This window comes from Daktulosphaira vitifoliae, unplaced genomic scaffold (genome assembly GCF_025091365.1).
Source record: "Daktulosphaira vitifoliae isolate Bord-2020 unplaced genomic scaffold, ASM2509136v1 Scaffold_3, whole genome shotgun sequence".
Lineage (NCBI taxonomy): Eukaryota > Metazoa > Arthropoda > Insecta > Hemiptera > Phylloxeridae > Daktulosphaira > Daktulosphaira vitifoliae.
Window position 1 is genome coordinate 14531849 of NW_026099574.1, and position 26789 is coordinate 14558637.

At 27.7% G+C, this 26789-nt stretch overlaps 3 protein-coding genes across 5 annotated transcripts; 2 read left to right on the forward strand and 1 right to left on the reverse strand.

Moving 5' to 3' along the window:
* Positions 1-10: 10 nt before the first annotated feature.
* On the reverse strand, positions 11-9842 carry LOC126900171 (putative thiamine transporter SLC35F3). 2 transcript variants are annotated; one of them, XM_050675655.1, is made up of 11 exons: positions 9506-9841; positions 4989-5132; positions 4804-4907; positions 4592-4741; positions 3563-3910; positions 2542-2676; positions 1895-2084; positions 1731-1820; positions 1421-1550; positions 1083-1112; positions 11-464 (listed from the first exon to the last, which is right to left on the reverse strand). In XM_050675655.1, the coding sequence occupies exons 2-11, from the start codon at positions 5119-5121 to the stop codon at positions 353-355; spliced, it is 1422 nt and encodes a 473-aa protein (XP_050531612.1). In that variant the 5' UTR covers positions 5122-5132; positions 9506-9841; the 3' UTR covers positions 11-352. The 2 variants fall into 2 exon arrangements, with proteins under 2 accessions (XP_050531612.1, XP_050531613.1); XM_050675656.1 differs by lacking the exon at positions 1083-1112 and having other exon boundaries at positions 9506-9842.
* Positions 9843-13332: 3490 nt separating this feature from the next.
* Positions 13333-15309, forward strand: LOC126901057 (transmembrane protein 115). Of its 2 annotated transcripts, XM_050677189.1 has the most exons (4): positions 13333-13774; positions 13856-14123; positions 14384-14560; positions 15010-15309. In XM_050677189.1, the coding sequence occupies exons 1-4, from the start codon at positions 13417-13419 to the stop codon at positions 15173-15175; spliced, it is 969 nt and encodes a 322-aa protein (XP_050533146.1). In that variant the 5' UTR covers positions 13333-13416; the 3' UTR covers positions 15176-15309. The 2 variants fall into 2 exon arrangements, with proteins under 2 accessions (XP_050533146.1, XP_050533145.1); XM_050677188.1 differs by having other exon boundaries at positions 13334-14123.
* A 262-nt stretch (positions 15310-15571) lies between these two features.
* LOC126901056 (protein scarlet-like) lies at positions 15572-19150 on the forward strand. Its single transcript, XM_050677187.1, has 13 exons — positions 15572-15886; positions 16100-16148; positions 16207-16256; positions 16328-16461; positions 16662-17053; positions 17133-17292; positions 17354-17385; positions 17448-17553; positions 17621-17845; positions 17931-18054; positions 18163-18268; positions 18380-18480; positions 18606-19150. Exons 1-13 carry the CDS (start codon positions 15700-15702, stop codon positions 18779-18781), a joined length of 1842 nt encoding a protein of 613 aa, XP_050533144.1. The 5' UTR covers positions 15572-15699; the 3' UTR covers positions 18782-19150.
* Positions 19151-26789: the final 7639 nt, after the last annotated feature.

Below are 26789 nucleotides of genomic sequence, written 5' to 3' on the forward strand. Positions count from 1 at the left end.
TTACACATTTCTTCTTGAAGAAAAAAAATGTCAGTTTATTTTCAATAGATACAACAGACAAATACAATGAAATTTAACATAATTTACATCTAAACCTTTTAATGCGTTTTTATAATAAAATACACACGAAACGTCTTGTGCGTTAAAATAATAAAATACGTATAATACGTCCGACTTGACAGATATGTCTTTTCCACGTATACCTCTATAAGAAATGGTATTATACAGAAGTGAAAAACAACTACCAACAGCAACGAGATAACCAAATATTATCCTCCAACGCTTCAGTAGCGTTTGTTGTACGAAAAAAAATCAACAAGTGTTGGAATATTTTCATTTTCGTTCGAACTGGTCATCTGACTCGTCCAGAAGGAGATCGCAAATGTGACCGTATGTATCCAGTTCTATAGTCGATTTCCACTTTTGGTGGGTTTGGCTGTAGTCCTCTATTTTTTCTACTCCATCTATAGTTTTAAACAGTTCAAATTTTTAATGTTATACTCCTCTTGTAATTAATAAATAAAACTCTAATATCTAAAATTTGCACTCGCATATCAATTGTATTATGATTATCTAAACAATCACGTACATTTTTTTTTACACACAACAATTATTTTATTATGATTACATGTTTATGCTATTTTACATCACCAAAAACCGCATGCAAGTATTTATCGTTTCTAAAATCGCCATGCAAAATATGTGTAGTGTATATAATTTGGGCACAAAAAGAAGAGGTTGCTTGAGCTCAACAGTGGTAAGAAGATGTATATAAACTTATGATTTATTAATCAATATTTGTACATAATTACACACGCACGCATACGTCGAAAATTTACTTAAACCATGTAAAACATGAAATTTTATCGTACTATTACTATACTACTTCTACCAGTATGACTGTTGGCCAACCACTTCTTTTTATTGTTATTTTACTGCATCCTACTTATGCGTTCATTAAAACACCTGCCACAAGCTACACAACTTTTTTTTTTAATACATAAAAAGTAAATTCCACTCTTTCAATAAATTTCCACAATAAAATATCATGCTTGGTTTTCTTTACTTCACGCCACACTCACCTAGCGCTATGGCTCAGTAGTACTATATTCCTGAAAATAATTTTTACAAATATTATAGATATTTTTTTTTAATTTGCCAGCGCTAGAATTTCCTGTTTCGCTTGCAATATTTATTTAATTGAATTATGTCGATGGCATACTATATGACAAAATTCGAAAATTTGGAACATGAATTTTCAGTAGTACAAAACTTGAATCTATGATTTACTGTTGGACAAAAAAATAATAATATAATATACTTTATGATGTGCTTTTTATTGGCGTTGGGTTTGAATTTTTTGTCATAAAATCATGTATTAGTCATGTCATCGACATGGTATTATGTACGTGTTATTTACCTTAGAACCCAAAAAATATACTCGGGCCAATTATTAGGAAACATGACCAGTAAAAATCCGATTGATATTAATATGATTCCCGATAATTTCATTCCGTAAAATTGTTGGTCGTGCATTGTTATATCAATAGCTGTAAATGTATTTTTTAAGTTATAAATCAAAGTTAACACTACGAACAGTAAAATTATATATTAATTTATACGATTAATACATAGAATGTTCAGTAAGTAAGCAAACGGGTTTTTATTGTTCTCATTGTTTATAAACAATGACCCGTTTCCTTACTTACTTATCACCCTGTATATAGTACCTGCAGATACTGGTACAGCAGTAATGAGACCAAACGTAATGAATATGTCATAAGTAAAAGCAACGCTCAAATTCCCCAACAGGTTGGCCACTATTGTCATATAAAAGTTGGTTTAAATTAAAAGGCTGACATACGAACAAACTTTAGTTTTTGCGGTGAGTTACCTAATGATAGTGTGCTAGCTGATAAAAGTATCAACCATGGCAGTCGGTCCCAGTGAAGAATTTCGATTTCAGAAAAATACAACACAAGACACACGGGCCACAATAGTGCCGCATTAAGTAGTCCAATTAGAGAGAAAAACAATGACACTTGTCCGTAAGTGGCATCGCCAATCATTTTTTTGAACATAACCTGTAACATTAGTAAAACTCCATCAAAATACAAAATGAAATTGAGAAATATTTAATCGAAATGATTGGCACAGTTTGAACAATAATTTTGGAAGATATATTTCATATCTACCCATCTTGAAAAATGTTTTTAAATGACCACTACATATAAGTTTTCTTTTTTTTTTTTGAGGGGAACTAAATCTACTCAAAATTAAACATATAAGCATAATAAATCATAAAAAATGAAATTTTTATTCGTTGAGTAATGTTCACAAATACTTTTAATGAAAAACGTTTATCTTTTAAATGTAATACTCCTGATAATTATAATAACATTCAAATACATTATTACATAACGATAATCTAAGTACAAGGTGATTTATAATTTGGGTTGAATATAATATTTTATCTGTGCTGATGAACTTTTAAATCATACGACCTTCGTAAAATTTATATCGTTTTACGCCATAACTTACTTTATACACTGCAGATCCACCTGCCGCCGTAGCAGCCAACATGACTCCGGTCAAGGTTTTCTTTTTATTTGCTATTCCGGCGTCCATATAGGCCAGTAAGGCGATTCCCGTGTTACACAGTATTACAGCCACAATCTGAAAGAAAAAACGTGCAAATTATTTCATTATTGTTTACATTAATAGACGTGAGCAGACTTTTGGGTTCGGGGCAGCAAAGACCTACACCGACCTACATTGCTATGTTAACAAAAAGTTTAATCTAAAACTCAAGTAATCGCCTCGAAATATTTCAAACGAAGTAATTACCCTTTCTAATGCCCTCCTCTTCCTTACATGTTGAGGCATTGCTAGAACGTTTTGCTTTATCTTATATCTTATATAACAAATACTAATAATTAATAAAGTTTATAATAATTATAGTGATTAATTAAATAAAACCTCAGTACTAGATACTAGAGTTATATAATTGAAATATTGATCAATATTTTGTTAATGCATAATGCCATTTTTTATCTTTAATAATATTTCATTTTTATTTATTGTAATGGGCCGCTATGGTATGATGATAAGTTATTAGGTCTATGAAAAGTCATGCTGAATTCAATTTTTTTAAGACTGACCACTTTTTCTCTAAAATATTGTTAGGAGATTTTTAAGGTAGAATAAACATCTGGCGGTGACTCTAACTGGCTCGCCTAATATAAGCACACTAGTCGGGGGCAGCAAAAGCATCTTTTGTGCGCATACCTATAGCTTAAGTTTCATACAATTTATTTTGTATTAATTTAATATTTAAGCTTGTAACTTCACAACTTTAATTCTAAAGTCACTTTTACTTGGTGATCAGAAAATGTGGCGTACATGGATTTTGTTATGGGGATAAATTAAGCGGCTAGTGTCCCCGAAAACACACACTAGTCCCTTCTTCAACAAAAAAGGAATTATATTAAGCCGGTAAAAATGTATTTAACACTCAAGAAATTTGATAGTAAGATCGTCTGAGTGAAATTGGAACACTTACCCGAACACCGACAAATTGGTCGTGTAGTATGACCCACGACAATAAGTACACACAGGCGACATTAGTGGCAAACAACGCTAAAGCATCGGTTGCCACTAGTATGCTGAGAGCATGTATGTACAAGTAGTTAGTGAACACCCATAGCATGCAAAACATACAACACCGGGAAAGAAAATGAGCTGCTGTAAAACCACGATCACGGAAATTTCGAACACTCTCACCGAGTATGTCCGTTGGTGATTGATGATTGGGACTACCCAATTGACACAGGAAATACAACGGGAAGAAGAGCACCGTCCAATTTGTGCAAAACCAAGTCGTAAAAAATGGTGCTTTGTACGTCATCAACTGAAATAATAAAAATAATAAGGCTGTTATTTGTTATGCATAGAAGTATAATTACTGTAATATAAACTATTAATATATTTTTGGCATATTATGGTTCAAAAAATCAATAAAATATACATCTTATTAGGATCAACTTTAAACGCAAAAATAATTTTGAATTAAAGCCAAAAGTATTTTAACGATTTACAGTTTAAAAGGTCAGTGACAATTTTAAACTATTATAAATAAACAGTATTGATTATCAAATATTTATTTCAATAGAATTAACTAGAGTATTAAAAAAACAAATTTAAGAAAATAATTTATGAAATAGTTCAACAATCAATTTTAAGAAAATATTAACACGTAAAGCTTAGAGACAGTACAAAATACACTCATTATCGATTTTTTAAATTTTACCTTTAAAGAAGAAAAGTACATTAGACAAAAAAATTTATTTATTTCCTTATGCATGCAATCTACTCGTGAGTTGTCTCTGAATTTTATAAATGATTATAAATTTGCATGAAATTTAATTTTATAGTATTATCATTTTTTAATTTCCAAGTAAATTGTACGATAGAAATAATACTTATTTTTTGTTTGTATTTAATGAATAATAATTACTCTTGACCATAAAAATATTTTCAATTCAGAAAACGGTACTTAAAATTGTTTAATTTATATTATTTTTATATTTACCGTCTGTTGATGAATGGACGAATAGTTGAAATTAGAGCTACTTAGCACGGGATACTTAGTAGGGTGGTACATATATAGATATTTGATGGCATGAGTTGCTCCTGCCCAAGAAAAGGTCACGCAAACTGTAACACATAGTCCGTAGTACACCTGCAAATCGAAAAATTTGTAATTTTAGAATAAAAAAATAATACATTTTTCACAATACTGACTTTCCTTGCCGTTTGAGAGCAGCATTTGTTTTTTATCCTTTTAAACATGCCCACTTGCCGCCTCTGGCATTGCTCAACCTGTTCCACGTCTTCTTGTTGACATACTAATGAAAAAAACCATGGTAAAAAATTAGTTCAGTAGAGAAGTTTAAACCAATTATAAGTGTATAAACATTGAACTTTACAGGATTCGCTTCGGGAAAGAACGTGGGAAAAGGGACCATATGGACGATGATCCGAGGTCAGTACAGCATTACTCTGCGACAGTCTGGGCTTTTTAGGGTTGAATATAGTTGGCACATCGTTTTCGACCTTCATCACTCAGATATCTACGTAAAAAATTCAATAGTTACTTAAATATAATGACATCTTCTCCCTCAAACGAAACATAATTAATTTATAATTATTTTAAGTTTTTAGAAAATAAATGTATGTCCCTTAAAACTGTTGAATTTTATCTAAATAATATAAAATTTGATAAAATAAACCGGTTTTCTAAAAAAATTAAACACTATCTACAAATGATAGTAATTTTAATCAGATACATAATTAATCTACTTATACGGAGTGGTTGATTTATGCTTGACCTGTAAATTTCTCCTAAAATAATAGTAGTTTTGAGAATTATTCTTGGTTTTGTTCGTTAATATTTACTTTTCAATTTATAAATGGTTAAATACATTATTTAGGTGCACATTTTTTATGCACCTAAATAATGTTATGTGACGGGTAAATAGCTCGCAGTGCGGTTTCCGGATACGGTCTACAGAGCCTGAAGCTCTGCGCACCACTACCTCCAATAGTTGGTGGTTAGTCAATACACCCCCCAAGTTACTCAAGCCAGAAGTAACTATGACTCTTTTAAGGTATTTTTAAGTTCATTCCTTATGCCTTATTAGAATACCAATTACATTTTTTGAAATAGTTACATTCATATTTAACTAGCTCATATAATAAAGAATAAACCAACTAAGAAAATTACTGGTCCATACCAATTTTTTAACCAGTATCCTGAAAGCTCTTAACATTTTAACACATAGGCTGGGGGTGAGATGCGATTTATGTTATTCAAAAATTGATATCGACCAGTAGTTTTGTAGTTGGATCATTTTCCAACATCGACACTAGTGAAATAATATATTATGTATGTTGCTATAAAAAAAATAAATAAATAAGCTGATACTCATATATGAAAAATCAATTATAAATCGAAAAATAAATACTAGCGAGTAAAGTCAAAATATTTTTTTAGGATTATTATTATTTTAGGAAGAATCTAGCTGCTTATGAATAATCAGTCACTTTGTACTTGTGTCTACTTATTTCCTTTTAACCGGCACTGTGTAGTACTAAATATTTTATTAACTATTAGAGAAATATAATAATGTAAAGAAGTATTTAAACTGTTCAACATCTAATTAATGCATGTACAATTTATTTAAATTTAATTGAAATCTAAAAGTAATTTTATATTGGCTTATTTTTTCTTTGACTTAAATATTACTTGCATAATATAAATAAATTCATAATTTTGTTTGTCAAGTAATCTGTAAATAAATATAAGCTTTTAATTTTGGGGCATCAGGGTAACGAGTTTCATAATTAGTAAAATGTTAATACACTTATATATTATTATTTTTATATTGATATAGCGATTAGCCTAAATAATTGGCGATGATAAGTAAATGTGACATCATAACTACGTTATTGTTTGTCCTATTTCTAAATTTAAATTTCATAAATATATTGTTATAAGCAATGGTGTTGATTCCCATATATACGTATTGCGGTAAAATGTTCATAATTTTGCGGAAAAGATGCATTAATAATAAATAATGAGCTAAAAATGATAAAAAAATATTTATAGTTGATTTCCTAGAGATTTATTTTATGCAATAACCATAATATTTTACATATCATATAATTTGTTACAATAACAACAAATAATTACTATAAAGAATGTAATATTGACACTTATCTTGAACAAATGATTAGAAAATACATTTTTTGTGTAACATGCATTTTTATTTTAGTTTAGTTAGAGTTTAAAAATCAGTAAAAATTTGATAATATATATGAATCATTAACGGAAAAAATCCTTATAAAATCATTAAAATTACTTTTTAATTTTTAGCCAAAAACTTTTTTTGTTCATTAAACAAAAGTGTGAGAATAAATAACTTATCAGTCAAAACAAATATTTTGTTGAAATAAAAGAAGTGCTAGCAGAGTTTTTTAATTATTGTTATTTATCAACAATTTATCATATTTCTTTATATAGTTGTAAAGGTACAGAGAAAAAACTGTAGAAGTCCATTTTCATTTTATTTTATTTTATGATTCGATTCAATAGCCCATTAGAAGTAATATCAAGTAATGGAATCCATTCTTTGATAAATGTTTTCATTTTTCTAATATTAATGTGTCTATTTTTGTTTTATCATTAAAAATATAGGAATTGATGAGTTTATTTTTGCTTTCCTGAAAAATATACAGAAATATACCGTTTTTCTTTAGTACCTTTCAATTTCTATGTGTTTTTCTTTTTTTAATATTTAGGCTTATATTATATTATTATTAATAATAATATACTACATTCATTAAATTTTCAATTAAATTAAATACGCATATAAAAATTCTATTCTTATGGTTTTACAATTTTTTTCTAAATTATAATATTTCACGAATAACAGTTTTCAAACAAATAACTTTTTCATCGAATAGCTATCGTGCTTTTCAATTGTAATTTCCTGTCTCTTAATGGAAAAAATAGAAACGCCTACGTTGCTCATCTTAATTATGTCTATGAATAACTTCAAATCATTTTGACTGTAAAAAATGTTAAACTTATTAGTTGAGAATTTTACAAAAAAAAATTAAAACCAACGAAATTCAAAGAAAACAACACTCAGGTTTTTTTAATATAATAATTTTGTTTTACTATTATTTTGAATGCATTTTATTGTGCAAAAGTTTAGGTTTCTGCTTAGTGAAGATTTTTTCTAGAATATAAATATTTTATTGATACGGTAATAGAATATTTAAAACTACGAAATTACCATCAAAACAACTTCCCTTCGTTTTAATAAACGTAATGAAGTCCACAGTTGGCTAGGTAGAAGCACATTAAAGTGTAATTAAATTTATATTGATTTTGCTATAGACATTGTAAAGATTCTACATGAGACATACATTTTAATAGATTAATACAAAATAATGTTGCCCAACACAAAAAACATTTCCGTTAGAATAATATCTCATTGAATGAATTCAATTAGAAGTATTACTTTTAATTATTATTAATTTAGACAGTCATCGTTTAATTTGATGTATAGTAGTTTTTAATATAACTGACTATACAGAATAATAATAATAAAAAAATGTTTTGTGTTTATTATCAATCATCGGTGATTTGCATTTCAAACAACTCTTCACATTTCAAAGACTTATCTACAGTGAATTTAAATACAAAAAAGCCTTAAATATCACCATTTGTGATCGTAAAATAAAAATCAATATTTAATAGTTTACATGTGAAACAAATGTCTGAGAAATTAAATGATATGAAGCCAAACCGCTTCATATATTTGATTTCATCATTCTAATTTCATTAGAGCCTACATTCATTAACGATGTGACTAGAACTTTCAACAAATTAATATAATTGCTTTCATTAATTCCAATGAGGAATACAGTCTTCTTAAAATTCCCACCGAATAATATTAAATTTTTCCTAAATAATTTTACTTCCCGTAAACAAATCAATTGTATGTATTAAAATATTTATAAGTATACTACAAGTGCGAATGACAATTTTCGCAACTGCTTCTAATTTTTCTATTAAATATTTAACATTCATAATTTCTTTACAACATTATCAAGCCTTAAAGAAATGAGTACTTATATATGCAAAAAAGGATAAACAAGTTGTGTGTTTATTAAAATAAATTAAAGAATGTTTTAACATGTTTTGTCGCATTGCGCACCGTGTTTACATAAAATATTGAAGTTTTATTTTATTTCTAGTTTTTTATAACTTTAATAAAATGAAAATGTTAAACTAAATGCAATATTTACTTATTAATGAGGATAATAATTGTTTGAATGCACATAATTGTTCGTATAAAAATATGTGCATAACGCCACAAACCATTGATATTTTATTAACCCTATTCATTGTTTCATTCATCTACGTCTATTCATTCTTATGTCCTTAAATACATCTAATTATGAGGTATTTGTTTAATTCCACTATTGAAATCATCGTTGTTTGATAATAATTATTATTATTTGTTAATGTTTGTATTTATTATCTAAGTATGCTACTTTAGAGACTAACTCAAAATATCTTATACTGCCTTTGATAAATGACACTTTTTCAAAACGTATATAATTACTCGTTATTAATCTGCAACGTTTACTAAAAAAAGATTATCGTTATAATAAGGCCTTTCTCTCGATACAATACAACATCTGATAACGTATAAAAAAAAATAGTATAATAAAATAGAATATATTCAGCTTACGGATAGTCTCATTTAAATTCTAGAAAAAAAATGAATACTACTCATTTTACAATTTGTAATGTTATTTTTACTTTCTCGTGTTAAAACAATGTCTAATTTATGATACTGTCAATAAAAAAAGTCGCATCGATTTTATTGAATATTATTAATTTACTACATGACATATGTTTTCTTACCGTTAGACTTTTTGGCGGATTCGTGAGAAGTCGTCTGTCACTGAAAGACATGACAATTAACTTCTACGCGGACGGCTAATGACGGTACAACATGTAAACAATATGATAGCAACAAACGAGGCAATCGCTGTTTATAAACTAAAATAAAGCGATGTCGGGGGTTGAAAGACGCGAGGTAATTATTTTGGAATTATGTTCTAGAAAATTCAATGGGCAATTATATATGTAGAGGGGCATTTAAGTGGAGAAGAACACCACCGCCGTGACCCGATAACCCTGTTGGCTGCAGCGGCGGCGTTCGGTTCAGGCCGCGTCAGTACGCACACTGTGTGCTCCACAAGATACAACAACAGCAGCTCCTCCTATACACACACGCACACAGCTTTCCTTCCTTCTGCTGGCTACGACCGCAATTGATTTTTCCCGCCGCCGCCGCCGCCGCCACCTGAAGGGACAGTCGGCCGAGCGCACCCACCGACCTCTGGCGGCGCATTAATTGTCCGCTGTAGTCGCCGTTGCCGCCAAAGCGCGCGCACATCCCTTTCCGCCATACGTTAAACCTCCACCGGTTTTCTCGTCAAAATCATTTTTTATTAACCAATTCATTCATCTCGAAATGTATTCATAACGTTATCGTGTAACTCGATTGTTCTTGAATGAAACTGCTCTTTTAAAAAAAAGTCGCTATTGACACTGACGAATAATACGACAAATAAACAATGGTTTATATTTAGATTTCACAAAGAAAACATTTATTTTCCAACTGATCTAACGCTGTTAACTAATTATGTATTTTTTTCAGTTTAAAAGTCTTGTCGTCTACCGTGTTTGAACTTTTAATGTTTACAATAATGCCTTCCCCTAAGGTGGCCTATCTAATGTAAAATATATTTTAGAAAAAAGTCTTCTATGACACGGTCGTCGTGTATAATACATAATAGTAAATCGAATTATTATTGATTTAACTTAATCTTTAACGTCAATTTCTAATTTATTTACCGACCGCTATGGATCAACCACGCGTCGATATTGCCAACAATTAAATATATCATCAAAGACTAACACTCTTTTCTAAGTGATACCTCTACATGTGTAACATCAAATAATGTATAACAAATAATTATTTATTAAGATAATTTACATGAACATGACTTACATAAAATTTTTTATGATAGACCTTAGCAGCATAGACCAACAGCGTAATTAGGGTTTCGCTTTTGATGAGACATACAGAAATTTTCAATTCTCTATCCAAACGAAAAAAAATTATCTTCGTCATAAAATGATTTTTTTCATGAGAGCATATGACACCCATATATCACTCCATAATTATGCCAGCTGCGTAGACTAAAATATAGATCAAATGTCATCGACACAAAAAAAAAAAAAAATGAAAGCTTCAATTGTAGACATAAAAGTTTATAGTAGTGTATAATAATCAGGGCTGTGAATCACATCCATTCATATCATATTTTGTCGAGTTCATACAAACACACAATCATCAATCAGTATAAATTTTTATTTATTCACTTGAAAACTTAGTAATGTATTTTTTAGATGTTATAGTCCGAGTGTGGTTAACAGAAATAACAAAACGAAAAATATTTCTGCATTCATATATAATCCCACGATAAAGTTGCACAAACTTGGGACCCTTCAAAGTGGTTCGAACAAAATTTATAAATCTATATAATCCGTGCCCTAGTAACGAGTATTATATAAATAAAAGTTTTTCATTTAATGTATATATGTTATATTTATAAATTCTCAGCCCTGATAATAATGTATAGGAAATATAGTAGGGTATCATCATTATCTCCTTAACCTTATCCCAACTACTTCGGATCGGCTTAACCCTACGATTTGACAGGATTTTTACAGCGGCTGTCGACCTAACTCAATCTTTTTATGGCTGAGGGAGTCAGTAAGTGGGCAAGGTGTGTTAATGCTCCCGTATGGTCATCCATTCATCCAACAACAAACAGCGCTGAAGAAACGACTAGATGATTCACTACGCCACACTAGGCCTCAAGTATAATGAAATATAGAAACGAAAATTAATCTTATGTATAACTAGCTCTTTTATCGAGATTTTTTTTATAGAGGCCCTCCTCTAATAAGGGGCATTAGTTTGCTTAACTTAGATAATTTATAATACTGAAAAAATTTCAATAACCTTTTATCTTTTGTTTAAAATATAGATTCAACGCAGTCAATATGATGAAAGCATAAGTCTCTGATAAAAATTATAAAAAAAAAAACATTGAAAACACGAACAAAACGAAAAAATTACTAAACAACTATAAGAAACAAAAAATAAATCGCTAGTTATAATTTAGTGTTATAGATAAGTAAAATGTATAAGGTGTCATTTGGGATGCTTCCTCTTCATTTTAAATACAAATAAATGTTCGTTTGCTGAGAATGAAATGCAACTCGCTTTAATCAAAACTAAGTTAAGAAAAAATACATGCTGTATATTTGTATAAGAAAAACTCATGAATTGAATTATTAATGAAAGTATTTTCAAGATCACCATTTCGAAATCTATTTCTGACACAATACTGCTCTATATTTTTATTTTTATATTAATAAAAAATTCTTTTTAATTTTAATTCCTACTGTTTTTGGGTATTTGATATCATATACTCTAAGGTGAGCTGATATTACTAGGGAAGAGATAAGTGCAGTGGTTTGCCGTTACCTTCTGTACTGTGGACATGGTGTTTTTTTGCCATTATAAAAAGCACGCTTGGTTACCCATCAGTACACTAAGGCTGCAGGCATAGCTTAACACTAGAGTTTTGTCAACATTTAGTGTGTCCACCACGCCAATAAAAATTATAAATTTAAATACTCTACGTAAATCTGCGTTACTATGAGAAAAGGCCTCAAGTTTAATAAAACAAAATGTTTCATAATCAACTATTAAAATTCTTATTTATTAAAGAACATTGAAATTTTATTTTTTTTATGATTTATAAAATTATGTTATGGTTAAAGTCGTTTTGCTCGAGGAAACTAATGGTTTTAAATCCAAAGTATATGTAATAAAAATTAATTTGTACATGTTTTTATGTATGAAATATATAATAGTGCACACGTTTCGTGTCCATTCACTCTGAATACGCTAGTATTACATTTAATATTTTTTAATGAATAAAAATTTAAATAAATATATTACAAATATTTTTAGTTTAGTTTATAGAAAAATAATTTTATTTGCATAAATTACTATTGTTTATATATATATGTAAAAGAAATCATAAAAATTATGTTTACATCGTATATATACATATATATTTTTATACAAAGTGAGGTGGTAGTTCTGAATCATAAAAAGTAAATTTTTTTTTTTTAATATACTATGATTGCCAAGTATATATTATTACATATGTATCGTGGATAATGTAGGCAGAGAGAACACCACCCCATCAGGTGAATACTATATGTATTTTTATCACACCATCATTATATGTTTATAATGAGATATGTTGTTGTTGTTGTTTTTATTGTTGCTGCTGCTGGTTGCTGTTGGTGCTGTTATTGATTGTTGCTGTTCTGCGTTATGCAGAAATAACACACAATTTTTTCTACAATTACGAAAAATTTGGCATCTTATTTATTATCGAATGTATTGTTCGATAGTTACATGTTAGAAGTTTAAATAAATGTTATTTAAGTTGTTCTATCTAGTTGTTAATAAAAGAACTACCAAAAAAGTTGTATATACAATTAATGATAAGAAATGTGTTGGTTCGACGAATTACCTTGTCGAAATAATTCTGATAATATAATTTTAAGATTTACTGATAAGAAAGATGGTTACAAATATCAAAATAAATTTATCTAACATTTTGATTATGTGGAAGTTGAATATGATTAGTTATTAGAAATCATTGACAATTATCATGTCGTCTTTGAATAAAATACGAAAAAATATACCTCACATAAAACGCAACGTTGAATTGTTATTCAATAATACTGGTCAGTGTATTAAAGTCATATCTTTTATTTTATCATTTTGTTATTTTTTTTCATTCTTTGAAAAAAGCAAGGTAATATTTGGAGTAACACCTGGTTATGTGTTCCCACCGTCTTTTTGGCTATGGACACCATTTACCTTTTGTTTTTTTGAATCTCATCTGTGGCAAGTACTTCTTGACATAGCTGTTGTAGCTATTTGTGGTAAACTTATTGAACCACTTTGGGGTGAACTTCACTTTCTAATTTTTTTTGCAATTGTCAATATTGGAGTTGGTTTGTCATGTGCGATTTTCTATTATATTCTTTATGTTTTTTATAAGTCAACACTTCTATTATTTGAAGTGCACATACATGGATTAGCAGGTTATTTAGCTGGTGTAACTGTAGCAGTTAAACAAATTATGCCAGATAGTCCAGTCATAGATACACCTGTTGGTCGTATAACTAACCGCAATATGCCACTATATTCAATAATTACATCATTACTTTTCTGGATCATTGGATTTGTTGATAGTACTAAACCTACAATGGTAATAAGCGGTGTACTTACAAGTTGGATATATTTAAGATTTTATCAAAGACACACAAATGGTACTAGAGGTGATATGGCAGATAATTTTTCTTTTGCCAGGTATTTAATTTGTCTTTTCATAAACGTGTATTCAATGTTTAAATAATGAATAGGTGACCTATCTAGCTTAATTGGTAATGCATCGTGCCTTAAGTACCATGATTTGATTCCAATTGAGATAGGTTTTCCTATCCTCTTTGTCATAAGCAAAAGCTTTTAGAGAGGCATTTAACATTTTTAACGTTATTTATGTTTAAAGAAAAAATTAATTACTCTAGAACCAAAAATCAATCATTCATTTTATTATTATTTGTTTTTAGCTTCTTTCCTGTTACTATTCAACCACCTATATCAGTTCTTTCCAATTCAGTTTACAGTGGTTTAGTAAGAGCTGGTATTTGTAGAAAAACAGTACGGCGAGTAGATATAGCTAGTGCACCAACAGGTATTACAGTTGCTCTACCTGGTATTCGATCTCAAGATATTGATAGAAGAAAGTATGTATATTAAAACAAATTTGTACATATAGTTCATTAATTTTTAGTGTATATAACTGTAATTAATCAAATTTTGTATTGATCTTTTATAAAATTTGGCTGTTTTGGTTGAGGGATTTTTTAATATTATCATTATAATATTATTACATTAAATATTTTTCTATAATAAATAATTTGTTATTTCAGTTATTTTAATATTTAATATAAAAATACAGTTTTAAATAAGAGTAGTGTTTTTACGTTAATTACAAACCATATATTCCCATTAAAAAATATTGATGCAATTATAAAATGGATGATAGATATTTTACATTTTTAACCTAAGCTTAAATAATTATTAATATCTATATTATCAAGCTTGTTAATAAATATTTACAAATATTTCTACATTAAATACTAGTTTTATTAGTTATTTTTAATATTCTAAATCCTTTTTTATGTATATTTAGACTATTAGCTCTTAAAGCCCTTAACACTCGTTTAGTGGACAATACAAAAGAAACAATCAAGTCAAATAATGATGAAACTAAGAAAAAAGATTCTGTAGTCATAAGTATGGGAGATTCAGAACTGTCTGCTGATTCGCCAAAAAATAATATATCTTCAAATATGTAGTATTCAAAATTGACAGCCAAAACATTGATCAAATTTAAATAAAAATATATGTGTACTTGATAAAGTTTGATGTACACATAAACTTATAAAAACATCTATAAGTGTGTATATTATTTTCTAATTTATTGTAAATAATTTAATTTTTAATATTTTAATTGATTTATACTAACAATAATATGTTTTGAAACCCCATGTTCTGTTGAATTGAATTTAGTTATTTTTTTAATTAATGTAAATTTGTAGACATATAAAACAATTTTGTTTAAAGTTATATAATGTAAGCCTGTGATAATATAATATTTTACTATAAAAATCTGGTTTATCTTTTACAACTTATCCTTTCTTAATTATTTCATGAGATCAAAGGTAAGAAACTAATAATGACCTATTGATATGTAATGGTGAACTTCTGTTTTACTAGATTAGGAAATTTTATAAATTACATTATGATGTAAGCCAGTTTCATTGAACTCAATTTGTCTCTGTTTATAGTTAAAATAAGTTTATTTTTTAATTAAAAAAAAATGTTAAACTTAAGTTACAATGAAATGTCAAACGCATGGAATAATTTAGATGAAGTTGAAGATTCAAGACCAGTTTTTAAAAATGATTTAGTTTTGTCATGGAAACAACTTAGTGTAACTGTCAAGAAAAAAACCCCTAGATTATTTGGAGCCAGTAAAGTTGTATACAAAAAAATACTAAGTAATGGTCAGTAAGGCTTATTTGATATAAATCGATTAATTTTCAAGTAGAAAAATTATGAAAGAATTGATCTTCTTTCTTTGTACATTTATTCTTTCTACAAAATATTACAATAATTTATTTAATAGAATATTGTTTGAATTGTCATGAATAATTATCACAAACATTAAAACATATAAGAAATTTAATATATCTAATTAATGACAAACATTTTTTCAGTAAGTGGTAATGTTGAATGTGGTACATTATTGGGAATAATGGGTCCAAGGTTTGTGATTTTTTAAGTAATATAAAAAATTATGATAATATTGTGGATTTTTTTTCAGTGGCTCTGGAAAAACAACATTAATGGCAACAATAAGTCATCGAACTAAAGGTAATAATAAATACTTTAAAAATTTATTAAAAAAAAAAGCCATTAGTAATTTATTTATAATTATACTTTAGGAAATTTTAAAGGAGAGCTTTTTCTTAATGGTAGACCTGTATCTGAAAGGGTCATGATTAAAATATCAGGATTTGTCGCACAAGAAGATATAAGTTTTGATAAGTTGACTGCGTTTGAACAATTAAACTTCATGGTAATATATTCTTAAGCAAAACAGTATAGTTAGTTAATTTTTAGGATTATTAGCTTTCTTAGAAAATGGGTCCCAGGTCTTATAAAGAATAATATTGTAACTTAGTAGTAAACATTTTTCTCTTTTTAGAATTACACTCTTGGCCCATGACCTTAGTCCTTTCTTAATGTTTTTATTTTAGAATATTGTTTTTTTTCTAGGCTAAATTTAAAATGGATCGCTTTGCCAATGAAAAAGTTATTCAAGGAAGAATTAATTATCTTGTAAAGAATCTTGGTTTATCAACATTTCTTTATACTAGACTAGATTTTTTATCTGGTGGAGAGCGAAAAAAAATTGCATTAGCAGTACAACTTTTAAATGATCCACCTATCCTTTTTTGTGATGAAATAACAACTGGCTTAGATAGTTACTCAGCTACACATATTATAAATACATTAAGGAAAGTGGCATATTCTGGGAAAATTGTAATATGCACAATACATCAACCCGCTTCTGGTATTTTTGATAAATTTCATGAAGTAGTTTTACTGACAAATGGGAGGTTAGCTTATCAAGGACCTGTGTCTTTAGTTAATGAATTGTTTAAAAAGTATTGGCAGATAGATATAGATATGTGTACTCTCATGTTATATTATTTGGAATATTAATATCAAAAACTTGTTTCATAGGTATAACTATGTATGTCCAAATACATATAATAAAGCAGATTTCATTATATCTATTTTAAACTCAAATGACACACAAGATAAGTATAATGTTGATGAAATGTGTAATTTATCATCAACAGTATCACAAATGAATATGAAGTATAATTTATTTAATAAAGATGTTAGTTTAAAACATAATTCATTTAAATTTTTCGTATTAATGAACAAATATTTTCTTTCAGGTACAATTTGAGTATGAGCACCATTTAGAATCGTAAGATAAAAATTTGTAATTTAATTGATAGTAAACAATTAATTTGATTTTAAACTTTTTAGAATAAAACCTCTTTGGATAACTCAACTATTGTTTCTTTTATATCGATCTGTCTTATGTTTTATACGTAATTACAAAAACAAATTATTAGAATTTGGAATATTCATGGTAAAATTTTGATTCGCAATTAATTTTATTATAAATGAGTAAATATGCTTATAAAAATTATTTTCAGTATCTAGCAGTCATAACTGCTATACCTTATAGTAATTTAAAATTTGATACAAAAGCAGTTCAAAATTGGCAAGGTTTTTGGTTTTGTTTAGTAATCAATTCTATATTTCATGCTAGCTATGGTGCAATGTATGCTCACAATGAAAATTTTTCAATTGTTCATAGAGAAATCAGTAATAAATTATACTCATTAAGTGCCTATTATGTTGCTGAAATAATAATAATGGTTTGTTCAAAGATATAATGGATTCATTTTATTTTTTTTTGATATATTAATACATTTCTGTTAATCATTTTTTTTTTTTTTTTAGGTTATTTGGGCTACTATTCAAACATTAGCCTACAGTATTTTAGTTTTTTGGGTGGTCGGTGTGAAATGGGTATATCTTCAATTATTTATTCTTGTACTCATACTACTGACTGCTAGATCATATGGTAAATACTTAAGCAATATTATCAATTATATGGATATTTTATATTTATATTATATTATTATTGTATATTTATGATATATAACTATACTATTTTATAATGATGATTTAGGAAGTTTAATGTCTGCTTTCTTTGCTGATATAGAAAAAGCAATTACTGTGTCTCTAGCTTATGACTATTTTTCCTTGCCTCTCAGTGGTGCCTACATTTCATTTGGGTATATTAAAAATATTAATAATTAATAATTTCTAAAAAATAATAATAAAATTATAATATTAAACTATCTATTCTTATAAAATATTCTTTTTCAAAATAAATTTTTTTATAGATCATTACCAAAATTGTTGGTTTATTTTAAATATTTGTCATTATTTTATCTTGGCTGTGAATCTTTATCAATCGTACAATGGGAAAAAGTTAACTCTATTCGTAAGTTAAACAAATATTTAAATTTACATTCAATGTTTTTTATTTATAATTTATTTTAAACCTAACTTTATATAAAAATGTTACTTACAAAATTATTAAATATAAAATTAATAAAACTTTTGCAGCTTGTATTGATTCTCATAGTTGTTTGGATAACGGACAAGCAGTACTAAATCATTATGGTTTTGTCAGTGAAAATTTATATATGGATATAGTAATATTATTAATAATTACAATCATTGCAAATATTTTAGCATATTTTGGTATACTTTTAAGAATCAAAAAACAGCCTCCATATTAGATAGATAAAAAAATTGAACATTTTTATTTATTAAATAATATTGATAATATTTTTTACAAATTATTATATTAAAAAAAAAGAATATACCGTATGCAACTGATCTAACCGACGAGTCTTAAATTTTTTGATACAATTATTATTTTGCAGTATTTTTTTTTTTTAATTTTAAATTATTTGTTTTTAATAAAGTTATATAAAAAAATAAAAGAAAGGTAATTTTTATATTTTGTAAAAAATTTTAAATAACCATTTTGTAAATTATCCCCTTTAAATACTTGCTGTATTCAATCATACTATTTACTCACTTTACATATTTAAAAACTTAGTAAGCAATTTACATGAAATTTTTATCGACCTATTAAAATTTTTTCTAGGAAAAGCTTTAAAAATGTTAAAAATTGACCTTTATTTATTTTTTGTTCAAAACATTCTATTAACATATTCTAAAAATGTAAAATTTGTTAAAAAAAAAAATTATAAAGAAAGGATCATTTGAAAATTATAAGTGTTGGTATAGTAAATAATTTTTTTATTTTTATTGTATATTTTATTTTTATCTTTATACAAATTAGTTTCAGATACTATTCTTTGATATTTATTAGGAATTGGTCAACAATTTATTTATTTAATAATATTTTATTTATTAAAATAAATAACTATACTTTTTATTTTGATTTATTATACATATTTTTCCTAGTGATTTTGGTTTGTACATTTATTTTTTATTATAATTTTTTTTCTTAGGGCCATTGTTAGTTAAACAAAAAAAAAAACGAATCCTAGAAATTTAAAATTTTTATCTTCTATATTCTGAACATTAAAGCATATAATTGTTGGTGGTTATGATAAACAGCTTTATTTGAATAATAATGTTTGTATAAAAAAAAATTTACAATGGTAATTTTTAAAACAAGTGCCCTACTTTCAATTAAATTTTTTGAAAATACTATCATTTACCAAGGTACTCTAAGAGTCTGAAAATCATATTAGCACTATTTTTCCTTTCAATTTTTGATGATGTTCAAACTTTAATTGAAAAAAACTATATTTTAAGTATATTAAAAAAGAAATCATACTAAAATACCTTACGTTTAAACTCAATAAATATTATTAAACACTATTAACAATAAGAAGAATGAAAATTCAAGTTATTTTTTTTTTATTATCAAGTTCTGAATAATATGATTACAAAAATATCTTCCAAAGAGATCAATTTATACAATAATTTTTTGTTCAAAGTTATTTTTTTACATTATTAAAAAAACTATCGCCATAACATTATGATACATATTTTGTGTATAGCAACAATTTGGGTATGAATCATAAACGACAAACTTTACTTTTTGAGGAGATCTACAATATCGATTGAAACCAATAATATCTTCCTAAAAAGTAAAGAAACTTTTAAACTTAAAATTTTTAATTTTAGCGTTTTTTTTATAATTATTTGAACTAATAATAATATACATGTGTAATCGTTTTCATACCAAAACCACGTATGACAATTTTTTTTAATTATTCTGAAAGAAGCTACTTTTTATTCTAAAAACGCTTAAAATACATTTAAATTCCAAGTATGTATTTTTTGATGAAAAAAAAATTTTTTTTAATGTTGATCACGTGATTTCACCACGGAGGCAGTCGTATCATAATGTGCTTAATCTTTTGAAAGTATAGCATTTTCCATCGCACAATACCTTCTTTAATCTTACGCGTTTATTTTTCAACATATTTTCTACAGATGTTACTCTGAACTCTGTTGTACGTTTGATAATCCAATTTTCTTCAGGTGCAATGTCAGGAGAGCAGAGATTATGCGCATCTTCTTGCAACTCCTCAGGAATCGTGCGGAACTCACTTATTTCATCAATAACTTCTAATTAATAATATTTCAAATTTTATTACTAGTATTATTAGACATTAAGTCCAATATGACATTTGTTGACTCTCTTTTAAAGTATACTTTATTTACAAATTATTGTTATTCACTCATTTAATATAATAAAATTTATTATATTAAAATATTATCTGTATAATATACAGATTAAATATTATATCATTAACTAATTTAATAAAAACACTTTATAAATGAAATATAGTTACTGTAATTTATTCAACTATTTCAATTTATAACAATAAAAAATTTTCCAATTTATTAAATATTACAATGAATAAACTTATAAATTGATGCGGTTTATGAAAAATTATTTTAATTATTAACAACAATGCTATAAATCTAAACTTTTTCTTATTGTCAGAGTTATATATAAACTCTACTAGACCTATCTTTATTTATATATATTAATTTAACACTTTAACAATTATTTTTGTTGATTAAATTCAATAGTACAGAATCGCAATCTTCAAATATAATATTACGATAGAATTTTATAAGACTGGATTTGAAATAAGGACTAAGAATTAATTGAAACTTGATTATATTGATCTGATCAGTGTTATTAATTGTAATTAAAACAAATTATTTGTATTAACTTTTATTAATTTATAAATATTCAATTAAAAATTTAAATATGATAGTTTCATGAATATTGGAATCGCTAAATCTCGTATAAGTTACAACACGTGAAACATTTATGAATACATTACCAGCTTTAGAAATTATTTTAGTTTAAAACTTATTAAGTAATATAACACACAGATTTAGTATAGTACATAAAATATAAATTTATCACCTCAAAATGCTTAAGTTTTCATAAAAACATGTAATAATTTAAGTTCCGAATACATTTTTTTGTTAAATACATATAATTTTTAAACAGGAGTCGCAGCAATGTGTCGTTTTACAAGGTCACTTTAGGTTGATGGTAACTACCACTGATCAGTTGTCGGGTGTAATATTTAAAATCATGGTAACATTTTCATCTGCTATTCGCCAACTTAAATTCATTCAGTTGTCAGGTTTACTAGACTACCGGCTATCGTCAGCCGATCATTCTTACAAACAATTAAACATTACTGTCTGTTACCAAAAGTTGAGCACGACCAATTTCAATCTACGCTGACAAATACACACCGGCTAGCGGAGTCAGCGGCGAATTTTATAGTCTCATCAGTCTGATCAAAAAGCTAATTAAATTCGCACTATATTGTTATGTGGCCTTTGCCTAAAAGAGCATTTACGCTATGGTACCATTACCACGGCTTAAACAATACATGTTGCCAATTTCTTAAATGTTTTCAAGGAAAAACAATTTGTACCAAGATTTCATGAAGTACCGCCCAAATAGTTTATTAATGTGTTAGATCGGATCGATATTATCTAGCAAATATCAAAATTCAGTACCAGGGATTCATAAGAGTAATGTATGCGTTTATACATTCAGGCGTCTCGAAATGGTGTCCAGTCTCTCGCCGACGAATTTTAAAGTGGCCATCAAGATAATTCAATGACACGGTCCCAATTATGATGTTACTTGTTGGTCATCTCATGAGTTCCTGGTACTAAAATTTTACATTTATCCGAAATATATGAACACCAAATCTTGTTTATACAATCTCAATATGGTGTCCAAATGCCGCAGATCAAACATTGCAAGAGAGACACAATTAGTTTATAGTTCTTTAGATGAAATTTAAAAAAAGGGCAGCTGTCTATTTGAGCCTAGCTAAAGAATTTGACAATGTTGATCACAATATTTGATTACATAAATTGCGAGTGGGCTTTTATATTAGTTCGGCCTGTAACAACAACGTAGTTTGCCACTTGCATAACGACTAGCTATAGTAGCAAGGGTCGCCACCACCTAGGCGAGGTGTCACATCTGTCAGATATGATTACCGGACCATAGGTGGAATTTAATTTTAAGTTAATTAAAAGTATAATCTAAGTTAATATGTCGTTATATGTATAAATTACTATAATACCTCATGGTTTATTAAACACAATTATGACAATTAAAGTTTGTGGTTGATATGTAAAACATATCGTAGCCCGTGTCTAGATTACGGAATAGGGATAAATACACGCGAGTAATTAAGTTACTCGCGCAATAAAATAAATATTACAGTTGAAATTAATAAGGAAATTTAATTTAATTGTTAAAAAAAAGAAAATTAAGTTAAACATGGACAAAAATGCGAATGCATCAAAAACCATGTCTACAAATAAAGGCAATACAAATAAAATAAAATATTTAAACAAAACAAACAAATAATATTACAAACATCATGGACGGTATTGGAACACATCCGTTAATGTTAATCGGAGATTAATGAAGAACACCAGGAGCGGTCTGGACACTCGCTCCTTAGCGTTGGCTAGAAGAAAAGGGAAACACGTGCTCTCCACACATAAACAAAATTAAGTTAATTTACAATAAAATAAAATGAAATAAAATAATTAATAAATTATAGCTCATTACATAAATATAATATAAAAAAGAAAACGATACCCGGTCTCCGAAGAGACCCATCCGATGGTCTGAATGCTTCGCCGAAAAGACCTGGCCATTCGCCGTTGGCGGCTCTACTCCAACATTGTAAAAAAAGTGTTAATAAAACAACAGATGTGTGCACCCTAGCACGGTCAATGACAGAAGTAAGAATAGAGAAGAGTCAACACCGATCTAACGGTAATTTCAAATCGATAACGGCCTGTATTTTTGGAAGGGATCAATACTGATAAACAATTCGATTTTAATTATAATCTCTTTTATCGCCTTATCTAGCGGTCAGCGGTAAAATAATGAGTGGTTGACACCGTTGTGTCAGAAAAAGGTTCTTTCACGCGATAAAATAAATAAGTAGACATAACAAAAAATCATAAACGGTCCACCTTCGAATTTGTGAAGTTACAAAATTTAAAAAAATAAGATAAAGTGAGCTCTCCAACATATTTTTTGTCTTACTTAAATAACAGAAAACAGTATGTTATTATAAATGAGTGCATTGTTTCTCTGTAGTACGTGAAATTCTGGATATCGAGAAAATTTTTGGTGTTAAGCTAAACACTATACCACTTTTATTATGATTATTTTTATTGGAAACATAACATGTCGAAAATCTCGTCAATCGTCGAAATTAACTCTATATCTTCATCCTTTTTTAAATTGTAAATAACTAAATCGAAGTATCGAAAATTTTTTTCAAGTATAACGTGGTTGTCATTAATTGTAAACAAGTATGAAAAAATAATTTATTTTCATTGAAATTTAACAACAAACTGATTTATATTTGTCAATAAATTTCCTGTTTATTATTACTAGGTTGCGCATGGCAACTTATCTCCCTAATACCTATTTTTGGTTTACTATTTTTATAATTTGAAGACATTTAAAAGTAATTACATTAAATTAAGAGATGTACAAGTATAGAATTTTAAAAAACTTTATTCGTAATATAAAATTACAAAATTACATTTATATGATTTCTTTAATCTTGACAACTATTTAAATAATTTAAATAGTCACATTATTAATTCATTAATAGAAAATAACATACAAAAATGTATGCGAAGTTATCAAAAATAACTAGTTTTAAATAAACATTAGTATCACATAATTTTGAATTATGGCTTATATGAATTACTCAAGTACGATAATATTTAATGTTAAACCTATACTCTATCAAGAGGATATAATAAAAAACAACATTTTTAATTTAGAGTTATTTTATTAGATTGCGCTATTTTGAAATTTAATTTTCAGATAACTTAAAATAATTTATTTAACTAACAACGATCTTGTGTTGAATTTCAGCTAACTTTTAACTTATTTATTTTGATTGTGAATTTTTAAAAAATGAATATGAAAATATGAGTACTAAAAATAAACAAATAACTAAAGAACTTAATTTTAGGCTCACTATTTTCATTTAAATTAAAAATTTTTTAATAATTTTGATATTTAATGTTAACTTAAACGGATTAACATTTTACAAGATAATACTATATGTCACTTTAATAGTTAGCTGCAGTACAAAATATTTTTTTATACAAAAATTAAAATATACCATACCAACTTAATAATGGATTTTTTTTATTAAAATGCGTATATAATGGTAAATACAACCTTATTACCTTCGATACCTTTTCAGATTCGCATCGTAAAATTAAAAATAAATTATATTAATTTAAATAATGGTTTAATTTACAATTTAATTTTGAAACCTTACTCAACAATTTTAACAGAATAATGTTTTTGCAGTTTTTAAATTTATAATAAACTAAAATTTTATGAAGTTATATTGAGGCTTTTATGAAGGTATTAAGTACATATAACTTTTATTTTCATAAAAAAAAAACATTGTGTTGTACTCGCTTATATAACTGAAGGATTTAATAGGTAAATTATATGTTTGATATTAAAAGTTTTTTTTATCATGACCTTTTATTAGAGTAATTTTATTATAATAAAAAAATGTAGGGTTTATAATTACTTTTGTCAATTATTATGATTTTTATAAGATTTAAATAAATTCGAGAGTAAATCAGTTTAACATACAATCGATTTAAATAAAAAATAAATATACAGTTGCTAAAATTTTTTGAACATTATTGATTATAAAAAATACGTTAATGTGAAAAATATATTATAAAATATAACGAATTAGAAATCAGTTTCGTTTATTATTCGTGATTTACTTTTTATACAATAATATGAATTGAATTTTATGTCATAACATTTTATTCGCGTTAAGATATATGGTCTGAAAATGTTCCATTTAAAAATATATTTTTAACAATACATCAATACTTTGACTTCCACCTCATAAATTATATATTTTGTATGTTGAATCATATTGAAATTGAAATTTTATTGCTATGAAGGGTCTCAACAAGGAGGGGAAGCTAGGTGCACATTCAGGATAGTTCTTCGTCATGTTATGATGATATTTTTTCATCATTCATATAAAGGTTTAAGTATAAAATTTCTTTTTTTGAAAATTGTTCAATATTTCAGTAAAAAAAAAAATAAACTTTGTTTTTAAATGACCAATGGTTATTTTAAACATGGTTATTAACCATACTTAAGTTTAAATTAAAAATAAAATGTCCTATAATTATTAGCTTTGACAATAGTTACTGTTTAGAAAGCAATTTAGGTTTGAACTTTGTTTAGTTCTATAAAAAAAAACAAAAGCACAGCGGGGTTGTGGAACAGTATGGATGTGAAAAATATTATTTTGGTTCGTTCATTTTTCAAACATTTATGGCAGTTTTAAGTACCAAAAATTAATACCAACCCCGTGCTTGGCTACAGGAGCCTGCCTCAACACTCCTGCATTTGGTGCGTATTCGTTTGATGACGACACCTGGTGGGTACGCCCCCCACCAATCGCCGGCACTGGGAGCATCTGAATCCCCTGATGCAGTAACCTTGACTCCGTTCGATTCCATTTTCATAATATTATATGGTTTGAGGGGGTTGCCCTCATAGCCAGTCCCTCCGGCCAGTGAGCGGCTAACTTCACTGGTTGCGTTGCCATAATTCTCCGTTCTCAACCAAATGCTACCGCTTATTCGTTCATAAGGCTTATTTCACGGCTACCCTGTATATCTACAGGATTAACAAGCGTCTGGGCGGCTCGCTGTCTGCGACCGCTTATTCGTCAGCCCAAATAAATGGACTACTTATTTCGCGGCTAACCTGCATATCTACAGGCCGTTCCTCTATCCGCAACCTGAGGACGCACCCGATTCCCCGAGCTAGGGAAACTGCGCTTGTGCCGACATTTCGTAGTCCCTTAGAGCTCGATCACACCGACACTGTAGCGCAGTGCAACGGGCATCCATGCCATTCAGCGCCTTTTTGATATTGGCGGCCAACAAGTCGGTTTGGGTCCCAGTTCCCCGAACCTCCAGGAGCACCGCTCTCGTCTTTGTTCTGCGAGTACCGGAGATCACGACACCCAGCGCCTAGAGGTCAACTGCATTTATTACCGTTTTTAATACGGCCGAGTACTTTTGGTTCTCTTTGAGGGAACCAATAATAACCGCCTCTATGTGGGGGGCCTTCGCCTTTATCGCCGGTCACCGCGCCGAGACAGG